General features: G+C 39.3%; 1 protein-coding gene across 1 annotated transcript in view; it reads right to left on the bottom strand.

Moving 5' to 3' along the window:
• The window catches only part of CNTN1 (contactin 1), a 542,533-nt gene that overhangs the window by 52,874 nt on the left and 476,348 nt on the right, over positions 1-13,311 (bottom strand). The window contains exons 16-18 of the mRNA XM_053716725.1: positions 7,601-7,759; positions 6,677-6,826; positions 413-483 (exon numbers count right to left, since the gene is read on the bottom strand). Of these exons, the coding sequence (XP_053572700.1) occupies positions 413-483; positions 6,677-6,826; positions 7,601-7,759 (380 nt within the window). The remainder of the gene's footprint in view (positions 1-412; positions 484-6,676; positions 6,827-7,600; positions 7,760-13,311) is intronic.

Genomic DNA, 13,311 nt, shown 5'->3' with positions numbered 1-13,311 from the left:
TAGTTAGAATTATGGTTAAGAGTAGGGTCAAATACAGAGTTAGAGTTAGGTTTAGTAATAGGGTTACATATATGGTAGGGTCATGGTTAACCCATTAGAAACCAAAGAGGGCATCAACATTAATTTCAATTGATCTGCTGCCCTCTCATGCTTCCAGCGGGTTAACAGAACATTGCAATGCCAGGCGGTAATGATATACAGGCATCATTGCAGAGGCCACATTTTTGCAACCTTTATTTCCCCTGCTTCCCCAGGTTTAATGTTAAATCTGTATTTGTCAGGTCATACTGCTGCATCTCAATAGAATGTGTTTTACATTTTTTTATTTTAAAGCAGGGCATTACCACAATGTTTTGTAAATATGCAAACATAATGAAACTCCAACTTCAATGCAATGTAATTATCATCTTACCACCCATGTTACTGTCAGTTCTCGGTCACTGCCACCTCCACCGTTGACATCAGATGGAGCGATTATAGGAGCTGTAAGAAATAATTAAACATGGTCGCTAATTCCCAATGTAAGCAGACATTTTGAATAGTGGAACCATAAGGATATTAAAGAAAATATTATAAATGCCAAATAAATTGATGCATTCAAAGCAAAGAATACCCTGAAAATAATATACAGATGTATTGCTTTTTTAAAAAGTGTAAAATGCTAGTGTTCGTAAAGCAATGGGTGTCCACCATGTTGTAACCTAGTTTCCTTCTCTGCTGAGGCCAATTAACAACAGTTATAAATAGGTCACTATAGTGTGCAAACACGGGGTGGGCAATATAAAGCAGTGTTAAAGGGACATGAAACCCAATATTTTTCTTTCATGATGCAGATAGAGGAAGCAATTTTAAATAACTTTCCAAAGTGTTTCTATAATTTAATTTGTTTAGTAGGCTCAGAAGCTGCTGATTGGTGGGTGGTTGCATCTATATGCCTCTTGTCATTAGCTTTCAGCTAAACACCCAGTAGTGCATTGCTGCTTCTTCAACAAAGGATACCAAGAGAATGAAGCAATTTAGATAATGGAATTGTATCCATTTGATATCTCAGCTGTGATGAGAGCAGGATGTGATGTCACTAGGATGTGGGCGGGGCTTAGGTCCAGTGTCTGTGTCGCAGTTAGTTTAGTACAATCAACCTGACTAGATGTGTATTGCTATGCTCTGCAATAAAATAGAGTTGTACCATCATTGCTGTGTCCTGCATATGTCCTGCATCTCATGACATGGTGTCAGTAGTTCTGGACTACGCTTCTGTTTCTGATGATGACAATGTCAAAGTTTACCCCACCTGAGCCTTTTGACTTTTCTTAGCCTGCAGCTTGGCCCACATGGCGTCAGCAGTTTCAGCGCTTCAGGATTGCTTCCAAACTGAACAAGGAGAGTGGTGAAGTACAAGTTAATTCTCTTTTATACTCTATGGGGAAGGATGTGGAGCCAGTGTTCAATGCTTTTACTTTCCAAGAAGGGGAAGAATTTAACTTTGATATAGTTATGGATACACTCAGTGCCCACTTTGTGCCCAAAAGAAATGTGATTCATGAGAGAGCTTGTTTTCACAAAACAAATCAGCGTGTGGGAGAATCTGTGGAGTCATTTGTGCGCAGCCTGTATGAACTAGCTGAATTCTGTGAGTTTGGTGTTGCTAAAGAAGAGCAAATCAGAGACAGAATAGTTATTGGAATTGCAGATGCTGAAGTCTCACTGAAGCTGCAGTTAGAGCCTGATTTAACGTTAGATGGGGCTATTAGGATGGCCCGCCAGAGTGAACTGGTGAAAAAACAAAGTGCTGATCTGAGGTCTGAGAGTATTGTGGATGAAGTGCAACAGTCTAGGAAAACTGCTAGTGAAAGGCACAGTGTGAGCGGTAGATCTAAAGTACTGGAAAGGCCTAGAAGTGGATGGGCGCAACATGCCCGATGCACGCGGTGCTACAGCGCCCATGATCAGAGTGTGATATGCCCGGCCAGAGATAAAAGATGCAGAAAATGTAACAGAATGGGCCATTTTGAAGTGGTGTGTAAAACTGAATACATTAAGGAGATGCAGGTGGATGGTGACCAGGAGGGTCAGGAAGTGTCTTTTGTGGGGTCCGTTGTGGAACGGCCAAGCTTGGAGGAAGATTGGAAAATTACTTTTACTGTAATGGGAGACAAAGTTGATTTCAAGATTGACACAGGAGCAGATATCACTGTAATGTCTTTTGCTGAATTTACGAAACCAGCTGGCGAAGGTTACTATAAATGTCCATAGTCCTGGTGGCCGCATTGATTGTGCGGGGAAATTTCTTTCCAGCTGTGAGTACAAGCAAAGAAAGTTCACCATGTGGGTGCATGTGATTCGAGGTCAGTGTGTTAACAACTTATTGAGCAGAAAAGCAGCCTGTGACTTGGGCCTCGTGGCCAGAGTGAATGAGATTTCCGAAGATATGTTTGGCGAGTTGGGCCTACTGAATTGCAAACCAGTCCGTATAGCACTTAAAGGTGACGTAGTCCCATACAGTATTTCTACTCCTCGTAGAATTCCGTTCCCGCTCATGCCTCAAGTGGAGAAAGAGCTTATGCGCATGAAGTCTATGGGGGTTATTGAAGAGGTTGTTGAAGCGACTGATTGGTGTGCCCCCATTGTTCCAGTTGCAAAGAACAACGGAAAGGTGCGCATCTGTGTGGACCTGAAAAGGTTGAATGAGGCAGTGAAGAGAGAGAGATTTGTGCTGCCGACATTAGAAGATATAGCTCCGAAGTTGGCTGGGGCGAAGTTCTTTTCCACATTAGACGCTTCTAGCGGCTTTTGGCTTCTGGATCCAAAGTGCCGCAAACTGACTACCTTTATCACACCGGTAGGTCGGTTCTGCTTCTGCAGACTCCCCTCTGGGATATCCTCCGCTCCTGAAATCTTTCAAAGGGAAATGAGTTCTCTCCTGAGTGACCACGTGGGCTCAGCGGTCGTCATGGACGACATTCTAGTGTATGGGTCTACAGTGGAGGAGCATGATCAGCGTTTAAGTTGTGTGCTACAGGCTATCAAAGAGTCTGGGCTGAAGCTGAATAAAGAAAAGTGTCATTTTAGGAAAACTGAATTATGCTACTTTGGGCATATAATCAACGGGGATGGCATCAAGCCAGACCCCGAGAAAATTCGTGCTATTGAACAGATGAAGAGCCCTTCTGATGTAAATGAGCTGAGACAGATATTGGGTCTTGTAAATTATGTTGGCAAGTTTCTTCCAGATTTATCAACAGTTTTACACCCTGTTACAGAGTTGCTTAAGAAAGACGTTGCCTGGGTCTGGGGACCTTCACAAGAAAATGCTTTTCAGCACGCCAAGTCCCTGCTGGGGTCTGCCCCAGTGCTGGGGTTCTACGACCCTTCAAAAAAGACTGTGGTTAGTGTTGATGCAAGCAGTTATGGGTTGGGGCTGCACTCCTGCAGCTGAATGACAACAAACTACAGCCCATCGCCTACTGTTCCCGCACACTGACGGCTGCGGAGTCAAAATACGCTCAAATTGAGAAAGAGTGCCTGGCTGCAGTTTTGTGAGCGCTTTCAGCGTTATCTAGTGGGTTTGGAGAAATTTAGTCTGGAAACTGACCACAAACCGCTAGTCCCTCTAATCAATTCTTATGATATTGACAAAACACCCTTGAGATGCCAGAGACTTTTAATGAGACTGCTCAGGTTCAATGTTCAGGCAGTGCATGTGCCGGGGAAACAACTGGTTGTGGCAGATACACTACCCAGGCTCCTGCTGGCTGCTGCTGAAGAATTCTCCACAGAATCGGATGTGAAAGTGTATGTAGATTCAGTTCTGGCCTCTAAGTCCATTTCTTCAAGGAAACTGGAAGAGATAAAGAAAGAGACATATTTGGGCACAGATCTGCAAGAAGTTATAAGGTACATAAAAGAAGGCTGGCCCGAGAGCCGGGCAGCCTGGATGTCTTTAAATGCTTACCAGCCAGAGAGGTCGCAGCTCACGGAGCTGGAGGGGTTGGTGCTGTTCCAAGACCGCATTGTAATTCCTGTCAGCATGAGGAAAGAGATGTTAAACAGGATTCACGATGGCCACTTAGGCATTACAAAGTGCAGAGAAAGGGCAGCTACAGCTGTGTGGTGGCCTGGGATCAGCTCAGACATTGCAAATCACATGTCTAAATGTGCCTTTTGCTGGGAACGCCGGCCTACTCAGAGAAGGGAGCCCTTGATGTCTACTCCGCTGCTTGCGGGGCCGTGGCAGAAAATAGCTGCTGATTTGTGTGAACTGCACGGGAAAAAGTTTCTTGTTGTGATCGACTACTATTCCAGGTATTTGGAAATTGCACCCCTGAATGATATCACAAGTCAGGCCGTTATCATTCGCCTGAAGAGCTTGTTCGCCCGCTGGGGCATTCCAATGGAGCTGGTGAGTGATAATGGTATGCAGTTCGCTTCTACAGAGTTCAGTGCTTTCAGCAGGGAATATGATTTTGTACATTCCATGTCAAGTCCACATTATCCGCAGGCCAACGGAATGGCTGAAAGGGCAGTTCAAACTACAAAATTCATTCTAAAGCAATCTGAGCCGTACCTAGCCCTCTTGTCATACAGGGCGACGCCCATTCAAGCCACCGGGTTTAGCCCGGCACAGCTGATGCTAGGACGCCAGATTCGCACCACTTTACCCTCAGTGGGTGTCTTCAAGCCGCCTGGCCCTGTTCCTTGGGACGAAGTCCTTAGGAGGGATGAAGAGGCCAAAAAGGGTTATCGTTTCTTCTACGACAGGAGACATTCTGTCAGGCCTTTACAGGAACTGAAAGCGGGCCAAAGTGTCAGAATTAAACTGGATGATGAGAAGAAATGGAAGACGCCTGCTACGGTAGTGGGCCGCTCTCCAGAACCAAGGTCTTACACAGTCCTTACAGAGGGAGGGACGGTTACACGCCGTAACCGAAGACATCTTCAGCCTGTACCTGAGAGTCTGGAACCGGATACCTCAGTACCACCGCCGGTGGGATCCCCTGTTCTAAGAGAGGTGCCTTCCCCTCAGCAAGATCACAGCGGGGATATATCTTTGCCTCCAGCAGACTCTTGTTCACCATCTTCTGTATCAGAGGACAGTTCATGCAAAGTTACATCAAGCGGAAGAGTGGTGAAACTTCCGGCCCGATACAGGGACTGACTTTAGCTAGAACAGTGACCCGGAAGTATGGGCAGAATAATCCCATGGTCACTGTGGACTAGGGTAGTCTACCCCGATGTCCAAGTCAGGATGTAATTTATTTGTTCATGTTTTCTAATCTATCTGTTTTTATAATGTTAAAAAACAAAAATGTTGTTGTATACCCTGTTGGTGTACCTTGTTATTTATTATATGCAAATGTATGCTTTGCCTTTGAAAAAGGGGAAGATGTGATGAGAGCAGGATGTGATGTCACTAGGATGTGGGCGGGGCTTAGGTCCGGTGTCTGTGTCGCAGTTAGTTTAGTACAATCAACCTGACTAGATGTGTATTGCTATGCTCTGCAACAAAATAGAGTTGTACCATCATTGCTGTGTCCTGCATATGTCCTGCATCTCATGACATCAGCAATACTCTGGGTGATTATTTTATAAAGCTCTGTAGCAAACAGCTGCAGTTACCAACCTGCCTACTCACTTAGGAAAAAGAAGTAAGCTCTGTGTTTAAAAACATACTGGCAGAGCTAAGATAGAAAAAGCAAGAAGATATCAAACTAAGGTATATGGACGTGACTACTATCACGTCCTGAAAAAATCCCTTTTTACAATTTTTTCCTCTTTATGATCTACCACTACAGTTTACTATCTACATATCCTTACCATGGGGGTTTCTACTATTATTTTTCATTGGGGATGTATACACTTAATATTATTTATTTTTTCTGACTGTAGTTATTGTTTTTAAGTGTACACATTTGTTTAGTATTCACCTTTATTTTTTGTATAAATCAGATAATAGAAGTACGTTAAAAGTTGTTTAAAATTGTATGATCTCTGAATGATGAAATAAACATTTTGGGTTTCATGTTCCTTTAAGTCTGTAATCTGCAATTCTAATATGAATTAGAAAGTCCACAACATTTTCAGAATTAAATTACAGTAAATGGGAGAAAATAAATAATGAAAGTCTAACTTTTTTCTTACTAAATATAATTTCAAATTTTATTTTATAATTGTAAAGTGTATAAATGCCCTTCAAGCAATATGTGTCATTAAAATAGTGTCAAATAATTAGCAAAGTGTTAAACTGGAACAGGAGTTGACAAATTTGTGTGACACTTAAGGAATAATCATATTACTGAGAGCCATGATTTTAAATAGAGATGTATATTAAAGAATCCAAAATGTCAAGAGCTTGAACTAGAATTGTAGGTGATATAACTCATTGGCTATCTGGATTTGTCAAGCCCTGAAACACAATTACACACAACCCCACCCCCCTCCAAAAAAAACCCAACAACAACAAAAAAAATCTGTAACCGAATACATCTAGTTATCATTACAATTCTTGCCAGCAAAGAAAAAAATAAAATCACACAAAATCTTTGGTGGATTTTTGAGCATTAAATGGTAATGCAGAGAGTTTTAGATCATCAAGTTCTGGAAGACAATGAGCATTATTACTTCCTTTGATAACCTTCTAGGACACACAGCAAATAATAATTTGTTGTATTATACATACCAGCTCCTCTTGTTTTAATTTTTGGTGATGGTGAACTAGGGTCTCCCATTCCTAATGTGTTTGTTGCTATAACCCGAAACTCATAATCCATCCAAGGGATCAAATCTATTACTCGTGCTGTTTCCATATTTCCTTCAATATTTGGAATTTCTAAATTAAATGAAAAAAAAACTTAAGAAAGATGACACTTAACAAAGTAGCACTCTAATAAGCCTATAAAATGACACTCATCCATGACATTTAAGATCAGATGTTTTCCAAACACCAACCCCTTGGTCCCCACCCTAGATTACACAAAAAAATATTAAACATTTATTCAAATTTTCAATAAATAAAATTGTATTATCTTGATTTTGTAATACAAGTTTTTTTAAAGTTGATAGTCACTTTGTAAGTCTTATATATATAACATATAGGGCCAGATTAAAAGAGGCATTGATGAAAGGGAGGAAAGCATGGTGCAGTCACTATATAAATCCCTGGTAAGACTTCACCTTGAGTAAGGGGTGCAGTTCTGGGGGCAATCTCAAAAAAAGACATTGCAGACTTAGAAAAAGTTCAAAAAAACAATAAGGGGAATGGAAAATTTAAGCTATGAGGAGAGGTTAGACAAACTATCTGTTTTCCCTAGAAAAAGGGCACTTGAGATTCAACATGATTACTTTATTTAAATATACTCAAGGCCCATATACAAAGATGGCGGTAGCTCTGTTTATTCCAAGAAAATTGTTTGTGAAAAGAGGTCACAATTTAAGGCTGATGGAAAGGAGTTTTAATCTCCAGCAAAACACTCTGTAATTTACTGTGCGATAAAAAGGAAAGAGGGGAATCAGAATATATCATCAGTTTGTGATTATACAGACAATTGTGAGACATCATGGAAGTGTAGGAATGACTTGCATGTCACAGAGCTTTACTTCCTACCTGTCTTTACATTTTTCCACTCCTCAGATAAACTGTTTTTTGCCTGAATAGTATACTTGGAAATTGGCTGATGATTGTCTGTTCCACTACTCCAGATAAGTTTAACAGATGTACTAGTGATTTCCTCTACTCGAACACCTCCTGGAGGACCAGGTGGACCTGAAAAACAAATACGCCACATCAACAAATAATGCAAACAACACAATTCATAACAGATGCATTATTTACTACTACTCAATAGTTTGTAGCATTTTTTGACAATCAAAGGGTTAATTAATAAATACAAATATATAGGTAATATATTCAATACAAAGCTAGTTATCTCTTTTAATTGTACATTTACTCTATTTTAAACTATAAATATTTATATATCATGAATATAAAAGAAATTAATGGACAGATTAATGGCGCTAATGTGCGCTGGTATTACAAGTAAAGTGCAATGCGAACGCGACATCGCATTTGCATTGCTGGGAAGCATTGCACTCACAAGGACATGCTTCCATAGGCTCCCATGGGAGCCTTGTTTTCATGCCATGAGACACGGCATGAGAACTAGCACAGCGAATGTGGTAAGTTGCGCAGTGATAGGAAGCAATTTTAAATATATATTTGTTTGTTAATATGTGTACAGTATATAAACATAAATATACAGTATATGTATATAAGCATTTACATATATATTTACAGGGAACACACAGTTCCCATAGACTGCAATGTAAAGTCACTTTTCAGTCACTTTTCCATAAAAAAACGTTAAGACCCTCTATTTTGTGGGCATTTGGGGCACTTTTAGAAAATTAACCAGAGATCTGATGGCTTGGTATTTATTGCGTGGCCGCTAATGGGCAAATTTGCCTGTTTGTGGGTGCTCGATAAATTAGCGCTCCACTTTTAATCTAGCCCTGAATGGTTTTCGGATTTTAATTTTGAAGCAAACAGAATATGTAAATGTGTGCAATATTGCTCTGTGGGATTGACACTCACTGGCTATGAGCAAAACTACAGCTTTATCAGTGGATATTGACACACTGTAAGCATACAAAAAGAAAAATACAAATTTTGCAAAAACAAAACAAAACTGCAATACCTTAATACAACAACATCAAAAAAATTCCCTTTAAGTTACACTTCTTGGAGAGAGTTATTTTCCAAATATATTTTTCTCATTGATAAAGAAATGTATAACAGTTTTACCAATTACTTTCGCTAAGAATAAGGGCTAGATTACAAGTGAAGCGCAAAATTTTCACGCACCCACAAATGGGCAAATTTGCCCATTTGCAGGTGTGAGATAATTAACCACAAGCGGCTGGTTATTGCTATCTTGAGCACGCTGTAGCAATTAGCGCTCAGAAAATTAACCAGAGATCCGATCTTTGGTTAATTTTCTTAAAGTGCCCCAAAGGACCTCAAAATAGTGGGCATTATAGTTTTTTATTTAAAAAAATGTAGCTTTTTTTTAAAATAAAAAACAATTGCACTACACAGTTTTTGGGATCTAAAGTTGGTGGGAGTCGAATTTGAAAAAGAAAAAAAAAAACGGCACTGAAAAGTGCCTTTACGTTGCGGTCTATATACTGCTTATATACATATATATTTACATGTTAATATGTGTATATTCACATATTAACACATAAATATATATGTATATCAGCATATACATACAGTATATATTTACAAATGTTGCCATCACTGTGCAACTTACCCCATTCACTGCGCTTAGGTTCTGATGCCGTCTCTTTGGAGTGTATTGAAGCATGCTCTCGTGAGCGCAATGCTTGCCAGCAATGCAAACACAAGCTCACGTTTGCATTGCTGTTGAGTTGTAACACCAGTGCACATTAGCATGCTCTGGTATTACACAGTGGATAACAAATATCGCTTTCATGAAAGCAATATTTAGCGCTCCACTAGTAATCTGGCCCTTTAAGTAAAGGAAGAGGTTTAGTGGGTCTATTAAATGGACAAAATGACAAATCTCTTGCCTAACCATCCAATTTTTGTATTAATTCATTTTCCCTGCAGTTTCACAAAGTATTCTGGGAGATAAAATGACATTGATTTAATAAGATAAATAAGAGATATAAATAGAACTAATGAACATGTCAAACTGAGCGTATAGTACATACATAATGAATAGACCCTAAGAGCCAATCTGAAGTTTCTTAATGAATACTAGAATCTTTTTCCATTGCTTCAGCACAGTGGGTAATGTCTTGTTCAGTATGATGAACTGCCTTCCATATGTTACAGAAGAAAGAGTTCTCTGCAATTTGTGTCTACTTGAGTATGATCATTTCTCTTGAGAACAAAGATTAGAGGTATAGCTGAAGGCAGTTAAAACATTGCAGATTCTATATAGTAATTATTTAAAAATGTTTATAAATGACATTGTTGCTATTGAAACATTTGGCTAATTGTAGATCTAGAATGAAGCTGAAAATAATGCATTAAGTCAAAGACATCTAAACAACCTGTTTCATTGCTGCATTTTTTTCCTTAAAGGGATATGAAATCCAAATTATTTCTTATATGGTTCAGAAAGAGCATGCAATTTTAAGCAACTTTCTCATTTACTCTTATTATCAATTGTTCTTCGTTCTCTTGGTATCTTTAAATGTAGCCATCAATCAGCGAGTGCTACCCAGGTGCTAAACCCAAAATGGGTTGGTTCCTAAGCTTAGATTTCTGCTTTTTCAAATAAAGATACCAAGAGGACGAAGAAAAAATGATAATAGGGATAAGTTAGAAATTTGCTTAAAATTGCATGCTCTGGGGTCATTATATTATGGTGCGGACGGACATGATACGCTCTATCGTATTATGTCCGCCGCACATCGATAAATGCTGACAGCATACGTTGTCTGCATTTATCATTGCACCAGCTGTTTTGGTGAACTGCTGGTGCAATGCCGCCCCCTGCAGGTTTGCGGTCAATTGGGGGTGTCAATCAACCCGATCGTATCCAATCAGGCTCATTGCTGTCCGCCACCTCAGAGGTGGTGGACGAGTTAAGAAGCAGCGGTCTTAGGACCGCTGCTTCTTAACTTCCGCTTCAAGGCGGACCTGAAGTGGAGTGGGTCGGAAGCAGCATCCACTGCTTCATAAAGCAACCCCTCTATCTGAATCATGAAAGAACAAACTATGGGTTTCATGTCCCTTTAACTTTATTTATATGACAGTTGGGAGTACATAAAAGTTGGTTAATACAGAAGTGTCATCATAATTATAAACATAACAATGACATCATATGTCCATCATATACAATAAACAACATCAATCTGTGAATACCAGTGTCCATAAATATGTGTTTACAATCATTTGCATACATCCCTGGGGCAGTGCTTAACAGCTACATCTTTATACAATTTTCAAGACTAATAAAAAAGATTAAAACAAAAACCCCATAAAAAAACAAAAAGAAAACAGCAATACAATGTTAAGCATTCAAACATTGATAGCACTAAATAACACATTTGGCATCTTAATATCTATTCAAAAACCAAATGAGTAAAAAAAAACTAGTATTACCAGCAAAGACTATACTTTGGTTTTCACTACGTTTCTCTCCACCATTTCACAGGGCTCCAGTCTACCTTGTCCTTGTTCCAACAATCCTCCCTTTTTCCCAGTTTGCATGATAATAGTGTGTAAAATCTTGTGTTATAAAGTCTAGACACCATTTACCCTTTTCGGTTGCTCATTTAAGATAACATCCAAATTGCTCAAATATATTACTTGTTTTTGTAATTGCTCAGATATCTTGACAATAAGGGGCCGATTTATTAAAGTGCGGACGGACATGATACAATGTAGTGTATAATGTCCACCGCACATCGATAAATGCAGACAGCATATGCTATCTGCATTTATCATTGCACAATAAGTTATTTTCATATGCAGGGGAGAGGGGGTGGGGGGAGGTTCTGCTCTCAACAACTTTCAGTGGGTGACCCAGGCTAATCTCATCAACAGTGCTAAATTAAGAGCTTCTAAGTAAGTTTTTAAAATGTTTTATACTGGATTTTTATATCAGTATCTGTGCACGTTATTCTTTATAGTAGTGTACATTACATGCAGTTAAATAAAAATTGGTGTATCCTGTCCCTTTAACAAGGTGCAGCCATATCCCTTTAAGCACATTTGGCAAGGAGTACAAACACATACAGAAAGATAAGCTATCTGCTAGGAACCAAGAACAGCTCAGTGACTTTGGCTCTTTTACCTCCTGGGAGTAGCTTCTTTTTGCCTGGTATTTCGGGTCTAGACTGACCTTTATATTTTATTATGACCCTGGGGAAAGTCTCCATAAGGATAATGGGAGAACCCAACATGGACTCCTTGCCCAATTTGCTTGGAGGGATATGGCTGCACCTCACTGACGAGGCCCAAAGATGGCCAAAATGATTGTCTGGAGTTGTTCAGATGAAAATTGCCTGGTATTTTTGGGCTGGACTGAATTTGTAAGGTGGGATCAGACTGATATACTTCAGGAAAGTTATCCTCTGTGAAAAGCACAATTGGGCTAAAAACAGCTACTCCTAGGTGGTAAACGGGCCATAGAACAAACTACTGATCTGTTGTTTGTTCCTGGCAGATTGCTTCTCTTGTTGTATGTATATGTCTCTTGTTAATGATTGCTGTCAGCACAATTACTTAACTCCCCAATGTCAGCATAACTTTTCTAGCCTGTCTCAGCCAACACTCTAGTCTTCGTCAGAACCAGGTGAGGCAAGGATGCTTAATCATCACCTGTACACACCTTCCTTAAACTTCGAAATAAATAAATAAAAAAAAAATCTTAATTATTTAAAAACCATTGGTATATTACATTGCAAAGAAAAATCCCTTATTGGTTCAGGGGTTGTAGAAGTATCACAACAAAGCAAAGAGCCAATCAGGCCCTAGAAGATGCACCATGACCCAAACTTTTGAGAAACAGCTCTGGTCTTCTACATACCTTTAGAACACCTGGACAAATATACCTATATGGCCCTTAAATCAAAACTGGCTAAAAGGGTGTGTGCTCTTGCATGCATTTTAAAGATTCATGTCATGGGCATCCTGCTTCTTAAAAGGCGGACTGGTCATATCAGATGCCAATGCCAAAACACAAATCTAAGAAGTAAATTCCTCAGAACATGAGAACTCTCAGCAGATTGGTATAAAATGTCATATTTTTATTTGGGCATGTTCCTTACTTTGTACTTGTTAAAAAGTCAGGGCTGTGGCTGGGTATCATATCATGTGAGAGGACTATTTTCCAAACAAACCAAAACGTTCACCAGCCACCATTACCTCACCAATGCTAACAAACCAATAAATATGACAAAAATTTGCAATGCAGGAATCAAAGTGCAGTACATAGATGGCATTATAAAGTCCTGAGCCATTGATAATATCAATGGTGGTTCAAAGTTTTTTTCACATTCTTTATATATTTTTTTTACATTTTCTACTTTTTTGCATTTTAGCATTCAACTGTGAGATTTGGCAGCTATAATTTTAACAATATTTATTGCCTATTTATCATTACTTATTTATCACATTCTTTGCGTGCAAAACTATCCTTCAGGTCTTGGAGGAATACTGTGTTTATTGATTATATCATTTGTGGCGCTGTCTGTTTATAGAGTATATAGGTGGTTCAAAGTGGTTGCTATGGTAATTTATACATGCACAGCCATTCATTATAATGGCACCCAAGT

Source organism: Bombina bombina, chromosome 6, assembly GCF_027579735.1.
Source record: "Bombina bombina isolate aBomBom1 chromosome 6, aBomBom1.pri, whole genome shotgun sequence".
Classification (NCBI taxonomy): Eukaryota; Metazoa; Chordata; class Amphibia; order Anura; family Bombinatoridae; genus Bombina; species Bombina bombina.
Note: the sequence above shows the minus strand (reverse complement) of the source record. Positions and strands in the feature narration are given on the sequence as shown.